We start from the raw sequence: 16,041 nt of genomic DNA, 5'->3' as shown, positions 1-16,041 counted from the left end.
TGTGCTCTTAAATAATGGTATGTCAATGCTGGATATATAGGTTTTGTTATTGCTCTATGCAAACATTTCATTCAGATCAACAGGTGGGAGATAAATCAAACGTGAAATTGCAAGTCAACACCCTCCATTGTGAATTTCCAAAAGACACATGTGTTTGTTTGTCACAAGAACTTTGCCACAGTGAAGTAGACGGGGTTAAATAAACAATGATCATTTTAATCCTGAAGCCTTCAGTGAGTCAACAACATCCATCATTTTAAGATTCTTCATTTTGTCATTACAGTAAAGAAGCACTAGCACTTGGTCACCACGGTCACACCTGCTCTTTTGAGTGCAAATTGATTAATGTCAGTTTTCTGTTCCTGTGGCTTACAGATAAAACCTGAGGCATTAGGTTTTATCCTGTTAAATTTCATGCTCTAGCACTGTCAGGAGAATGAAATGACTCTCATGTGAATGCCTGCTATGAAGCCTCCGCTCAGATCGGTCCTCTGAGCAATGAGCTTTCATCACCGAGTGTCTGTCTAGCTAAAGCTTATACCCACTTGCATGCATCACAAGACTGTTCTCTGCATTCCTGCATTTTCCTCTGCCTATTGAGGAGGCTGAGCCAAGGAGCTTTATGAGAGCTAACAATCAAAGCCCACTTCAAGTTTCTAGTCATTTTTTTGTGGAACCTCTCCCGCAGGTGCTAGAGGATTTGGGTTAACCAAAGCACCTGGTCTTGTGTGAGCTTCTGTTAATGAAATATCTAGACTAGATGTTAGGAGGGGTTTCTAACTGGGTTGATTGGTTTATACTGAAAGATCTACTTGAACTCTCTGGCCGTTCCTTTCATGGTAATAACGGGGTTGGGCCTCCTCAGATCTGATAAGTCTTTAACTGAACATTCCAGAGCGAACTGTTTTTCAACTACAGTTTCTGGAAAATTGATGTAAGTATAGAAAGCCTCGTAGTTTTTGTTTGATATTGTGTTTAATGACCCAATGTGGAAGCTGTGGCATTAAACACATCATTGAAGTTTAAGGTCAGACCTCATAGGCTAGTCTGCTTTGCACATTGATAATGTTACTTATCAGCCGGTAATAATCAGCACTTGTGGTCTAAAGTGAGACCTACCAAGTTAAATATAGCTTTCCTGTAGCTCAGTGGTAAGAGCATGGTTAACGCTAATGTCGTGGGTTCGATCCCAGGGGATTGCACATACTTAGAATAAAATGTATAGGATAATGCAATGTAAGTCGCTTTGGCGTCTGCCAAATGCGTAAATGTAAATATAAACTCTGCCTGCGCAAGTAAATACAATATTTTGTAATGTAACAGAATAACTGACTTTTAGAATTATGAAAAATGAAACTATTAGAATATTAATATATTATTAGAATATAAAAAATAAGTCTTAGTTTGAAAACATAAACTAAATCAAATTTAGAATTGTTGCCTTAGTTTATTTTAGTTTATTGCTGATGAACACTTCATTATAGGGGGCAATTCTATTGGCATATTGGGTGTTTATTAGTACTTATAAAACACATATTCTGCATGACCATATTCTACATCCCTAATCCTACCCAATACCTAAACCTAAGAACTACCTTATTAACTATTAATAAGAAACAAATTTAGAGTTTATTGGGGGGAAATGGTTAATGGTTTTTTAATAGCGAGAATTTCCCCCTATACTGAAGTGACCAAATTATTAATAAATAACTAAATAAACTGAAATAAAAACACTAAAATAAAAAATGAACTACAACTGAAATAAGATGAATTAGACATAAATAGTAATAAAAAAATCACAAAAGCTAATAACAGAATTAAACTATAATAAAATATATTAAAAATAAAAGCTAATTTTTAATAATATTTTAACTACAGTATAACTAAAGTAAAAAATAAAGTAATTCTAATGAAAGCTGGGGTTTGTTTTTGCATTTCGTAGTTTGTTTTTTTCTCATTTTTCGTGTCACTCTTTCTTTCAGTATCACTCCAGTATGGCGGACAGTATGATGAGTAAAGCGGCCACAATGGAGATTCCCATTAACAGTAATGGGGACTCCAGGACCCTGGCAGAAGACGACACCCTGGAGCAGGTGAGTAAGACTGCTCTTTTTTTAAGGACTGCTTGAGCTTCAGTCTGAAGTTCAAACTGTGTTGAAATATTGTGCACATTTATTTAGTGTCAAAAATGCAGGGAAATGCTGGAAAGTTGTAATGTGGCCATCAGGCTTAGATGTCAATACTCTGAAGATCTGATGTTTGTTTACCGTCATCACTTGAAGAGTTTCGCAATATCACCCGTGAGAAAAAACTCAAGGTAGCAGGTGATGTAGATGTTTGCCTTGTCTAGCTGGGTGCTTTGTCAATAGTTTTTCAAGTGAGTTAAGTTCTATATTTTATTTTAAGTACTTTTTTTCATGGAAATAGCTTTTTGCGTATACCTAAATGGAAATCTTGTATGTATTGCTAGGTCTTTGTGATTTCAAAAACAGCCAATGCTGCCACACATAAAAGTGCTTGAATCTCTCCTGAAGGACACGATAAAGTAATGTTGTCTCAAGACACACCTCTCTAAGGCAACTAAACTGTTCAACTAGATCCGGGAGATGTTGGGTAAACACAAGTGCTTTTTATTGCTTAGATATTTGCTAAGCATAGGAACGCAGGTCTTCCTACAAGGAAGTAAATGTTATTTGCTATTTAATAGGGATGTAACGATTCACCGTGAGCCGGTTGAAAATCGGTTATAATGAGTGACGATTCAAATCGGTTGAGGTGTGAACTGAATCGCAATACATTTTTTGAACAGCAGGGGCCGCTATTTTCACTGCAAATCTAAACGTGGACATGCTGATATTTCTTAAATGCAAAAAAATCCAAGAAAAGCTCAGACAGTATTAGTTTGTTTATATTAAAGAGACTTTTTCTATTATTAATTTGTTATAAAATTGCAGTTTAGTTTTGTTATTTTAAATAAAACATTATTTTATTATACAAAGAAACGTTAAGCATTTAAGAAATAATGCAAGGGAAGTTGTTCATTTCTAATTTGTTTCAACTTATTTTGTAAAAATAAATCGTGAGTAAATAGTGAATAAATCGCATCGTGAGATCAGAATCGTGACTCGCATCGCATCGTGAGCTGAGTGAATCGTTACATCCCTACTATTTAAATTAGTGCGGTTTTCTGTTTTATATTTTTGTTGCATCATTGTCATTGTGCGTCTGTTTTGAAAGCTCTTTCTTGGAGGACTGCATTTAATAATGTTCACAGATGCAGTAATGTCTCCGCTGAAGGCAGATGGCACTTTGGCTTTCCACTGTGTCTTTAAATAGATCAGGAGCATTGAGCCAGAAAGTGAGAACAGACTTGTAATGCATTCTAGGTGTTCTTGTATTTCTTTATCCAGATAGAGAAAAACATATGCCTTTTTATCGTCTCTCTGTTCACTCTTCATTGATGTTTTGAGAGACGGGGGATCTGATATGACTCATAGAATTCATGACGGGAGCTTATTCATTGCTTGATGAGAGTTAAAAAATGAAACAATAGCCTCGCTTGCATACATTACTGACTTGAAAAAATAAATGTACATTTTTTTTACAATACTTTTGTTTGTTAAAAGCACAATTACAGTTCTTTCCTGTGTGTCGCATTATAACACGTGCTGATAGTCTGTAAAATTTTATTTTATCATCATTGTTGTCATCCCTGTTTATGTTTTACATTTGTTTTATTTTTTGCTTTTTAAAATCTTTTTGTTGTCATGTTCTTCGTTCTTTTCTGATGTCTGTGCAGGCTGCAAAGATTCAGTGGAGCTTGAAAGAAAAGGTAGGGAGTCCCCTAGGCCACAGGGTGAGAGAACACTGGGAGAGGGGGGCGGAGCCTGTGAGGCTCTGTAAGAGTGTGTGCATGTGTTGTTGTACGTCTATACATGTGTTTGCCTTTCCTGAAAAGTGTGGTTTTAGTTCCCACCATAACCATGTTACAGTAAACGGGAAGAAGCTCAAACAGCTTTATTATTTTGACCCCTGTCACTCATCACTGATCAATGATTGAGGTCAGATGCAAATCCAATTGATATTTGTTTGTCTTGAGAAACATCCTGTTTTTTTTTAAAGAAATAGTTCTCCCCAAAAAGAAAATTCTGTCATAATTTACTCACCAGCTTGACATTTCATACCTGCATGACTTTCTTCTGTAGAACACAAAATAAGATATTTTGAAGAATGTTGGTAACAGAAAACCCTTGGTCCTTATTGACTTGCATTGGTTTTGTGTCTATACAATAGAAGTCAGTGTGGACCAATGATTTTTGGTTGCCAACGTTTTTCGCAATATCTTTTGTGTTTTCCAAGAAAGTCATACAGGTTTAAAATGACAAAAAGGTGAGTAATGATGACAGAATTTTCATTTTTGGGTTAACATTTAATCGTTTTTAATGTCCCACTGTAGTAGTAACCAATGACTAGAGAGTTTATTATTAATTATTAACCCAAATGTTTACAGTGTCTAATTTTGTATTAAATATTTTGTCATTTGTAAGGGAGTATTGCATACACACAGTGCTAAACAAATGTATTAGACCACCAACCAATGTAAGGTTTGTGCCACAGATGCTCTAAACTAACAGTATGTGATTCGGTAATGTAAAAGGAGTGTTTATTAGATATGTGTTTTTCGCATGTAACAGAGGAATTCCTGGTGCCGTTTTGACTGCTTTAAAGGCCCCCAAATCTAGCCCTTTTACAAAATGTAATATAAATCGTAGGACTCCACAGAATGTGTCTGTGACATTTCAGCTCAAAATACACAACAGATCTTTTATTATAATGTGCCCTACATGTCCATTTTTGCCTGTGTCTCTTTAAATGCAAATGAGCTGCTGGTCTCCACCCCCTTTCCAGCAGAAAAGGCAGGGCTGTGCGGGCCGGTGCTTCCAGTAACAACAAAACTGAAGAGAATGGTCATTAAGCGAATGAGAAACACTGCCTCATCTTTAAAAACCAAACACATTGTTTTGTATAAGTGAGAGTACATAAGACAAACGCGTCTTTGACAGAATCCTAAAATATTTGTTTTTTCTCTTTATTATGACAGATGTTGTAATACATTTGTTAAGCACTGTATGTGTATTTATCTGGAACATTTATCCTCAGTGTAAAGTTGTTGTTTGTTCAAGCAGTAATGTTTACGGGCATTGTTTTAATTGTTTGTATAGGTGTATACCTTTGCTTGTACTTGTGTGGTTTCAGATAACATTTACAGCATTGGTATGTGTTGTTGACAGTTTATATTAGGGATGTGCGAGACTAGTCGACTAGTCGTTTAAACGGTACAGTTCATACTAGTCGACGCTGAAAACAATATGTTAAAAAAAATAATTATTAATAGTCTTTAAATGTGTATCAGGAACAAAATGTTTTAAGGACGAAAGCGCAGAATGCAGGCATAAATTGAAAAAGTAGATGATGATCTAAAGCTACGTACAGTTATGTTAACAATTACTTAATAATAAATATAATTTTTTTATATTTAAAATGTATGAAAGACGAATTGACGTTATTTGATGGCAAAATGAGCTGTAAATGCGGTAATTGCATCATGAGCACACTCAATAAAATTGAGATGAGAATGTCTCAGCTTCTAGATTCACTGAACTTTGAAATAAGTTTGATTATAAGGTTTATCACAAAAAAAGCGCTTGAATAAACGTGATCGCATAGCACTGTTATCTGTGTGCCCTCGCCGGATGTAACAGCCTGGCTGAGATTTTAGCGGAAGTACTTCATCGACACGTATGCATATACCCCATTGAGCTATAGGAGCTATAGTTTGCGCAGATTCCTCAGACGGAGTTATTGTTCACAAACATTGAGCCGACTTTCATCCGAGCATAATGCTTGCATTCCTCAACAAGAACATGTGAAATAATGTTAACATCATAATCACATGCGGACTCGAGTGTTTAGCCTATGTATGTTCTATAAATTAGCTTATATAGGCAGTATGCTTTATTAGCAGCTTTTTCATTCACTCTGCGCGAGATCAAATGCGTTCTGTAGCTTGTTCTGTACTTTTTGTCCATTGCTTTTTTTTGCTTTATAAATAATAAAAACATGATATAATGTAGGCTATCTTGTTTGTTGATAGGCTATAGGCCTAGCCTAATTATAACTTTTACTTAAATTGCAACATAATTAAAAAGCAGTGTTTTTTTCATTCAACATCATTTAAATGAACAAATAATGAAACATTCATTTTTAAGCTTTAATTAGTTGTTGTTAAATATTTAAGTTTCATGATTTCAGTGTAATAGACACACTTTTACTTAACATTTAACTTAATTTGATGACTAAAAAATTTAATTAAACTTTTAGAGACTGAAAAAACCTTTTTTTCCCTTTTTGGACCGCCTTCTGGGCCATTCTTTAGAACGGACTAGTCGACTACACACAGGGCTGGACTGGGAAGAAAAATCAGCCCTGGCATTTTTGGCCCACATCGGCCCTCCTCCATTTTTGTCGGCGGAGGGGGGGTGCATTGTCGGGTCTGTCGACCGGGGGGAGGGAATGGGGGTTGTGCATAGTTAAGTCTGGGGGGGTGCGTGGTTAAGTCTGTCTGTGTTATAAAGCACATTTATAATACGTCTGTCTGAGTGGCCCAAGCGTCCGTTCCGGCCCCATACGTTAGCAGATGGCCAGTCCGCCCTTGACAGGGTTACAAAACTTTCTTTAAACGACTGTCAAATTAGTCATAGCGCACATCCTTAGTTTATATAGCCACCAATGTGACTTGTTTTAGATAACTGTTTGGACAATAATTGGCTGGTAAGCTTTGGGTGTCAAGTTCCTTCACACCATGATGGGAACAAAAGACAAGCAGTTTTCATTCATTTTCACTGACTGTTTCAAAATTGTAGTCTCTCCCAAACACATTGTTCCTGTTATTTCCAGGTTTACAGTATAACACAATTCTAACCTCTATCGCTAACTTTTCCCTAACAATTTACATCTCTCACAAGTGTGTGTTTGTGCGTGTAGGGATAAACTGATTATATTAAAATAATCTAAAGCGCTATGTTCTGAAGTTGTCTTAAGATGTTTATTTATTTATTTTTGTGTCTATAGGATTTACAGCAGGTCATGGTGTCCGGGCCCAACCTGAATGAGACCAGCATCGTATCAGGTGGTTATGGAGGTACAGCAGAGGGCATCATTCCAACCAGCTCCATCAAAGGTAAATCTCCCTCTTTCTCAGCCTTCAATGTTCCTTCATATCATCTGCTGCCTCTGTTTCACATTGTAAAAGCGAACCACCACGTTGCCATCTTTTCTCCAGTATTTCACTCCCTACCTCTCTTTTGCCAAAATGCTTTTTACTTTATTGAAATGTAGAATGATGGAATAACTTGGGTAACACTTTCTTTGCACTTTTTAAATGGCATCAGTTAGAGGCTGTGTCCACTGAGGCGTTTACGCCTGCGGCTGGCGTGGTTTTTCAATTGTTTCAATCAGTTGACGTCTTTTTCAGCGCTGGTGCTATGCGTTTTTCCCACGATCAGCGCCGGCATTCGACCGGGCGCCCAGAGTTGAAAAATGCTCAACTTTGGGCAGAACGCTGCGCCTGCAGCAGGCGTTTTCAGCCGAGCTCCTGCCGTTTTCAGCCGCGTAAATGCGCCTCGGTGGACTCAGCCCCTTAAAGAGAAAGGGTTGCTGTTGGGTTAGGTTGATGGGAAATACACAAGCACTATCCAGTTTTTGGGGAAATTTAGACGAAATGGTCCAGTAAAAATTGCATAATTTTCCTTCCTGTGGTGCAGTGCAATTAAAGGCAGGGGCTTCTTGAAGCATCAGCCGTTCTGCACTGTGTATACTGTATGTAATGTGTGAGTCATGCTTAACAACTCTGAAAGTTTCATATCAATAGAGTAAAAAGGCCCCAGGTGTTAAGAGACTAATGCGCTTTAGTTATTATGAACCTCTTTTGAAATGAAACACTAGACTTTTGCAAAATTGACCAAAATTGATTTATATTTACATTTATTGCATTATTGCAACCGACAGCACTGCGGGTGAGCATTATTAAGTGCCTCTGGTAAGTGCAAAATTTAACTTTGCTTTTTTTCATATTCGTTGATGCACATTGAAAAGGATAGCCTGAAGTGCTTCTCCTTTTTGGTTGTCCACGTATGGCCAAGTGTTTGAATAATTAGACTCACGTTGTTGGTCGTAATCTTATGTGCATCCTGAAGCGAAACGCCATTGTGCGCTACGTCGCCGGATGTAACAGCCTGGCTGAGATTTTAGCGGTACTTCAGTACTTCATCGACCCGTATGCATATACCCCATTGAGCTATAGGAACATATTTAACAAAATAATATATGTGGTAGAGCGTATACTAATGTATTGGTCTTCGTGGGTCTTAGTTTAAGTGTTAATGTAAGGTCTTTCTCTCACTAGTGGATGATTCATCATTCAGGGCTTTCTGTCTCATTTTACCCTCTCTCAGGCCCTGCCATTCGTCTTAACACAAACTTTGTGGGCAACAGGCGCATTCCAAACGAAGGACAAGGTCGTTCATCCCTCCATTCGCACCCCATTTCTCTTCTTTCTCCACCTTTCCACGGTGCCTTGAATGATTGCTTTTTCAAAATTTTCTTTTCCCAGGGTTAGGCTGCTGTTCTACGAGAACAAACTTATTCCCCTCTCCATTTCTGTTTTCCATTTTTAATTTTCTCTCTTGGCAGAATGGAACAGGGTGCATTTCACATTCTCTTTTCTCTTTGAGGATTAAGGTTTGCTAGCGGGAACTGTATCTGATGATGAATCTTTTGGTTGGGGAAATCGATTGAAACTTTATTCGGGCTTTCATCTTGCTGACTTTTGTTGGAAAATGTTTAGACGAATCTGTTGCGGAAAGCTTGGGTGCAATCATGTTTGGATAGCAAAAATCAGATTAAGACCTTTTTTTCGTTCTTTGATAAATGAAATATCACACATGCTGGAGTTTAAAATAACAGCATTGGTAAATTGTGAAGTTGTAGGTTGTGCCCTAGTTGTCATGAGGCAGCGGATTTAACAAAATATCCATCATGTGATTTCGTGTTTTCATTTCATCTCACTACATTATCACCTTTTCTCTCTCGCCCTCTCTTTACCCCATGCCTTCCCCTGTTTTTCCCCACACTCATATTTTCACACACATCCCATCACATAAAAACATCTTCCCAATTGATCATTTTTAATATCCACTACATAATCCCCATTCCTGTTACCCTGTATATACACACTGTACATCCCGTATTATCCCGGCCCGACCCACTCCAGACCTGCGAATGAAGTCCAGGGGTGTTAGCATTGCCCCAAGCCAGACCGCAGCCTGCCGAATAGCCAGCCAACCGGAAGACATCCCCTGTATCCCAGGTATCCCAAAGAGTGCTGCAAGATCCCTTAAGTGCTCTTTGGCAACACATTCCCGCAGTCATTTATTCAATTTCATCTCCTGCCTCGCACATCTTTCAGTCTGTCTCTTTGATGCAAGGATGGCCGCTACAAGCTGAAAATGTGTAGATGCTTGTGGAGGTTTAGACATTTGTGTGAGGAGACTTACTGCAAGCATTTTCTGTGAATCAGGGTCCAACATGCATCATACCAACAGCAGCTCCTCCATCACAGCAGATGAGGCTTCAAGAGGTGTTGCTGTGGAGAAGTTTGATATCGTGAAGAAGTGGGGAATAAACACTTACAAGGTTCAATCTGTATAATTTATCATACCTATATTTTAGTATGCACATTGTTTAACCAGCTTCCCTATATTGTGCTTTTTTGTAGTTGGATGTTATCTACTATTTTTAAGTCATTTTTATCTGTGTCTTCCAGTGCACCAAACAGATGATCTCCGAGAGGTTCGGCCGTGGCTCACGTACGGTGGATCTGGAGCTGGAGGCTCAGATTGAGGTTCTGCGGGAAACCAAACGGAAGTATGAGAATGTGCTGCATTTAGCGCGAGCGCTAACCAACCACTTTTACAGCATGGTGCAGACGCAGCACGCCCTTGGTGACACTTTTGCAGACCTCAGTCAGAAGTCTCCAGAACTTCGGGTGAGATGCTACGGCCATTCCTGAGATTTACGACTGCCATGCTAAATTATGGGATTGGTGTAGATTTATTTTAAGATAAAGTTTATAATTCACACCGAGTCAATGTTAAAAAACTTTTTACTGGCAGAGGAAGGCCATATTATTTTTACCAAACTGGTTTTCAAGTTTGATATACAAATGCAGTAGGAATTCTTATTACTTTGCTATATGGTTTTGTGTTAAACTAGTTAAAGGGATAGTTCACCCAAAAATGAACATTCTGTCATCATTTACTCACCCTCAGGTTGTTTCAAACCTTTATCAATTTCTTTGTTCTGATGAACACAGAGAAAGATATTTGGAAAAATGTTAGCAGTTTTCAGTTTTGGGGCATCATCCACTACCATAGTAGGGAAAAAATATAGTATTTTTTAAAACTCAAAATGACATATTTTTAAGGATTTAGGAAAGCAAACCGTTTTGGGGCACCTTTGACTACCATTTAATTTTTACCACTATGGTAGTCAATGATGTGCCGTAAATGACTATCATTCTTCCAAATATCTATCTTTGTGTTCATTTGAATAAAGTCAGTTATACAGGTATGAAATTACATGAGGGTGAGTAAATGATGACAGGATTTTCACTTTAAACATTTAGGGTTGGGCGACGTCTATCTAATTTAAATAATCAGAAATAATCTACAGGCACTATGTTGTTTGTGAATGTGTACCGGAAGTTCAGTTGGGGTCACAAGAGTGCACATGCGCAGTAACGTTTGTTTATGTTGTTAAGATGAAACCGTCAATACAACGTGGGCTGCGCAGACACGTGTCTTATTTATACAACGCGTGACGAAAGTGAAACATTTGTTGGAATCACGATGCCAGCTCACCATCGTGGTGTCTGTCAGCCATCGGTGATAGACGATGCCCAACCCTAAAACATTTGTTGATACTAGTGTTAAGAAAACACAAATGCAATCGTCCCTGTCGAAAAAATATTACTGTATGTGTTATACATTATGGTGAATAACAGAAGTTGTTGTATTTCTTATTAATAGGACGAGTTTGGCTACAATGCAGAAACACAGAAGCTGTTGTGCAAGAATGGAGAGACACTGCTGGGTGCCATCAACTATTTTGTGTCCAGCATCAACACACTGGTGAACAAGACAATGGAAGACACACTAATGACCGTCAAGATGTATGAAAATGCCAGGTAATTTACTTCAGCGGCAGTGTTCTTGATAAAAAACAACACACTGGCTTCTGCTTTATGTCAGAGCTTGAAATTCTCAAGCACTTGAATTGTGTTTTAGGTTAGTTAGCCTGTAATGTCACAGTTGTCTGGGAAAGTATTGAATATTGCAGCTTGTGCAGACAAGATTGTATTGAATGAACTCTAAGTAAGGCACTGACAGGCATTGACCCTGGCTGCTTCTGTTACTCAGTCTTTAATAAAAAAAACATTCTGTATTACAGTTAATTATGTCATAATGTAGTAGATTACTTTTATTTTATTAAAGGGATAGTTCACCCAAAAATAAAAATTCTGTCATCATTTACTCACCCTCAACAAATCTGTATACATTTCTTTGTTCTGATGAACACTGAGAAAGATATTTGGAAGAATGTTTTTAAACAAACATTTCTTGGCCACCATTGACTACCATAGTAAGAAAAATTACAATGGCAGTCAAAAGTGCCCCAGAACTGTTGCTGTCCTACATTCTTCAAAATATCTTCTTTTGTGTTCAACAAAACATACATTTATTTATTTTTTCCTATTATGGTAGTCAATTCTTCCAAATATCTTTCTCTGTGTTCATCAGAACAAAGGAATTTATACATATTTGGAACAACTTGAGGGTGAGTAAATGAAGACAGATTTTGTATTTTTGAGTGAACTGTTCCTTTAAGGTAGGTCCCCAGGGATGCATTATTGCTTCACCTTAGTGTGTCAAATGTAATCAAAAATAACTTTTCAGAAATTTTATCATAAGTGCACTACAAAAAGTAAATGTTAAGGATGATATTTTCCATTATTGGAAAATGATTCATGTTCATATGTATATATTTTTTAATTCAGTGGATAATTTGAGGACGATAAATGTTTTTTCTTATATCCTGTAGGCTGGAGTTTGATGCATACAGGGCAGATCTAGAGGAGCTGAACATGGGCCCTCGGGATGCTGTTACCATGGCTCGTATCGAGGCTGCTCAGCAGCAGTATCAGATCCACAAGGACAAATACGAACGTCTCCGTAGTGATGTCACGATCAAGATCAAGTTTCTGGAAGAAAATAAGGTAGTTGGACTAGTGTAATAATTTCCTTTTAAAGACAGTGTCTTGAATCTGTGTGTTGTAAAAATTGTTTTTATTAGGGGATATTATTTTGGGATATCTTGGGAGGCTTTATAGAGCATGTTTTTTTGTTGTTGCTTTTTTATCAAATAGAAAGACTGTTTGTTTCTTGATGGTGACAGTAAAAATTAGGGGTGCACGATAAATTATCGGCCATATCGGTATCAGTCGATAAATGGTCATTTTTAATGTTATCGGTATCGGACGATAATACAATTTAGGCTGATATTTTATAGCCGATAAATCATAAATCATTTCCTCTTGTTAAACTTCTTCAGCTGCACGCTGCTCACAGTTAAAATACATTACAGTACTATCTTTCGTCGTGATCATTCACTTACTGCTATTAGCAAAACATTGTTGATGTAGGTACAGTATGTAGATATTTATGAACGTGTATATTATAGGAACAAAAGCATATTGTTTAAATCAGACCGCTGTCTGAATGCTTTCTGTCTTGAGACCTGTTAGACGTGTCTATTAAGAACATTTCTCTGTTCTTAAAAGAAAATGGGGTTGCTCTGAAAGAAAATCTATAATTTGTTTATTTAATAAAAAAAATACCAGAAAAGTGTAAAGTAGGCTTTGTACATGATTTTCAGGGGAAAAAAGAGAACTAATGGTTACCTTGTTTTCTGCAGTGAATGTTTTCAAATAAAAGCAGTTGTCCACGTTTTGCCTTTTGTTTCAGTCTTAGGGAATTTTATAGTAATATTTAGATACAGTATATCGGCCAATATATCGGTTATCGGCCAAAATTTACATATCGGTGCATCCTTAGTAAAAATGTTTACTTGTTTATCTTTATATGTCTATACTCTGTGGCAAATCTGACAGTATTTGTTTGTCTCTCTTGCAGGTCAAAGTAATGCACAAACAACTTTTGCTATTCCATAACGCCATCTCTGCCTATTTTGCTGGAAACCAACAGCAGCTGGAACAGACCCTCAAGCAGTTCAACATTAAACTCAAACCGCCAGGAGCAGACAAGCCTTCCTGGCTCGAGGAACAGTAAAATTGGCCATTTACCTCTGCTTTCCTATTATATGTCTTTGCCGCACGATGCAACATGGTGGAGCATCGAGACAAGCGATCTGGGATGCTAGAAAAGGTTGAGGCTACAGCGAAGCCTTCTTCTCACTAACTTTCTCTAGCCCTCTCTAACCCACACGTCTCCTCTTTGATTCTATTTTTCCTCCTGTTATTACTCTGAACTGTTTTGAAGTCTCTGAATGGTCACCTCTGGTTTGTAACCAGTCCCAAAGCTCCAATCAAATAACTATATATCAGAGATATCAGTAACGTCTCTAAAATATCATTAAACAAACTGAAACAATCTTTCATGTCATACAGAACAGCTGTTTTTTCCAGACTATTCTCAATCTTATACTGTACACAGTGACCACAGTAAGAGGAACTTTTCCCTTTTAATTTTATCTTTTTCTGTATTGTAGATTTGGTCTTGTAAATGATATGGGTGAGGATAATCTAGAGCATTCTTATCACAGAGCTCTCAGTGTTCAGTGTTTTTGGTAATACGTGATTTTATTTAGATGAAATTCAATTGAAGGTTTGTCTGATATTGAAGATACTGGTATTGCACTTGTGTGTTTACTAGGCTATAAATATAGATGCTTATCCAGCTCTCTCTCCCATCTCTATCTAAATACGTTGGATAAATGAAATATTACATTTAAAATCTTAAAATCAGTCTATCCTTGTTTTCCCAACATTTTTAACATTAGATCACCAAACATGGGTGCATATTTTGTAATGCACGTTTTTACAAATCCTTGCACATTGTCCAGAAATTAATCTACAAATCACTGTCTCAAGTCAAATTTGCATTTCAGACTTGAATCGATAAAACACTACTTGTTTTCTCTAAATGAGAAGTCTACTTTTGTTTTATTTGGATGGTTATTGATTGTTGTATTATGTACTAATGCATAATGCTGTGGAATGTTTTGTATAACCAAATTAATAATCAGAAATTAAGTGTATTTATAAGTTCTATTTTTGATAGTTTTGTTTAACAAAGGCCAGTGATTGAAGTCCGCCATTATATGCCTCTTTATCTACCAAAATGTGCACTATAGGTTATGTACTGATTTGTTTCCTAAAAGCATTGGCATTGTCCTCATTTCCTCCCATTTTTCCATACAAAAGCCACATATGCAAATTGTTTATATTGTAGCCTGTGCTACATGTGTCTTTCTGCCTTTTTTTAAAAAAAAAACATGTTTCCCCCAATGAAGGCTTTACACAACCATTAATGTATGTCACTATAGCATTTTTCTCTTTTTATGGCATAAAGAACTGTCATTTTGAAATTGTCTCAGAGAATGTACGAAAAATCAAAGGGTAAATATTTAAAAGGATAAACGTTTAAAAGAATATTTAATAACTTTTTTTAGGTTGTATACATTTTATTTAAAATGTATGTATTTCATGTAGTCTTACTGGGTTGTATTTACATAACATTTCTCACACAAAATTTTCAACAATTCTGTTTATTGCAGTAACTTTTCTCCGAGCTAATACTTTAACAGTGGACTCCAAATATATATTTGGATGTTTGTTGCTTTTGCGAAACAGAAAAATGTTGAAGTGACTCCAAGGTTAAAGTGGAGACTGCAAGATAAAATCATGTCCAAGTAACAAACTAGTTTTTGAAAACTTAAGACTGAAATAATACCTACGATATAATTGTCTGTACTTTTGAACATTGCACTAAATCTTTCTATGCTTGAAATGAAGCAATACCGAAGATGTTTCTAGAAATAGTATTTTCTTGTATGTCTGAATAGGATGTTGCATTGCGTGTTTTTGCATGGCAGGTGTGACATTAGCTGTACTTTTACGTGCATTGTGATTCAGTCCTATTCAATGCTTTATTAAAATACAGCAGGGGTAATAGTACAAGAAACATTTCTAGAAAAAAGGAAAGTTTGCTTGAAATCGCTAGCTTTAATTTGAATGTCACCAACTGAAGAGCAAATAATGTACTGGCATGCCCGGTAAAAGCCTCTTCTTATTTGCGCTCAGTCTTATTCCCTAAGGACCAGTCGCCAGAAGTGGAATTTAAGAAAACAATGGGACTTCTTTTCAAACGTTTTTATACAGTACCAAGTATTTGGTTTTAACATAAAGACTCTTGTGACAGGCAGCGGAAATGAGATCTACACACTGAACCGTTTTATGAAGTGATGGATGTTTGTTTCAAATAGGATTTACAATGAACCTAGATTTTCTCCCTTAAATGCATTTTTCTTTTAAATCAAACAAATGTGTCTGCTTTTGTTTTTGGAGATTATTGTCTTCGCTTTTATTTGTTTTTGTAAGTGTTAAAGAAGTGTTTGGTACAAATGATTACTCAAGTAGACCTAGTTTTAGAACATTGTAGAATCGAAGGGTTATAAATATTACCGTATTTATGTACAATCAATATTTTAGGTTGCTCTGTGGTATTGTAGTGTATGAATGACTGTACATATGTAAAGACAGATTTCAAAACTGGAAACCCATGATGTTGGCCTTCATTTCTGGCTTTGACCAAACCTCCTGGAATTACACAACATACAAGAACC

At 36.8% G+C, this 16,041-nt stretch overlaps 1 protein-coding gene across 5 annotated transcripts in view; it reads left to right on the top strand.

Annotated features, from left to right (window-relative positions):
• The window catches only part of arfip2b (ADP-ribosylation factor interacting protein 2b), an 18,461-nt gene extending 2,420 nt beyond the window's left edge, over window positions 1–16,041 (top strand). Inside the window, exons 2-10 of one of the 5 annotated variants that reach the window (XM_057320311.1) lie at window positions 1,983–2,093; window positions 3,800–3,832; window positions 7,132–7,240; window positions 8,514–8,576; window positions 9,638–9,753; window positions 9,884–10,105; window positions 11,148–11,305; window positions 12,220–12,394; window positions 13,311–16,041. In XM_057320311.1, coding sequence (XP_057176294.1) covers window positions 1,983–2,093; window positions 3,800–3,832; window positions 7,132–7,240; window positions 8,514–8,576; window positions 9,638–9,753; window positions 9,884–10,105; window positions 11,148–11,305; window positions 12,220–12,394; window positions 13,311–13,466 — 1,143 coding nt within the window. In that variant the 3' untranslated portion in view covers window positions 13,467–16,041. Of the gene's footprint in view, window positions 1–1,982; window positions 2,094–2,124; window positions 2,614–3,799; window positions 3,833–7,131; window positions 7,241–8,513; window positions 8,577–9,637; window positions 9,754–9,883; window positions 10,106–11,147; window positions 11,306–12,219; window positions 12,395–13,310 lie in introns of those variants that run through there. The other 4 variants (XM_057320312.1, XM_057320315.1, XM_057320313.1 and 1 more) reach the window with 4 other exon arrangements.

Source organism: Triplophysa rosa, linkage group LG22 (assembly GCF_024868665.1).
Source record: "Triplophysa rosa linkage group LG22, Trosa_1v2, whole genome shotgun sequence".
NCBI classification, from domain to species: Eukaryota; Metazoa; Chordata; class Actinopteri; order Cypriniformes; family Nemacheilidae; genus Triplophysa; species Triplophysa rosa.
This window is presented reverse-complemented; position numbering and strand designations above follow the sequence as displayed.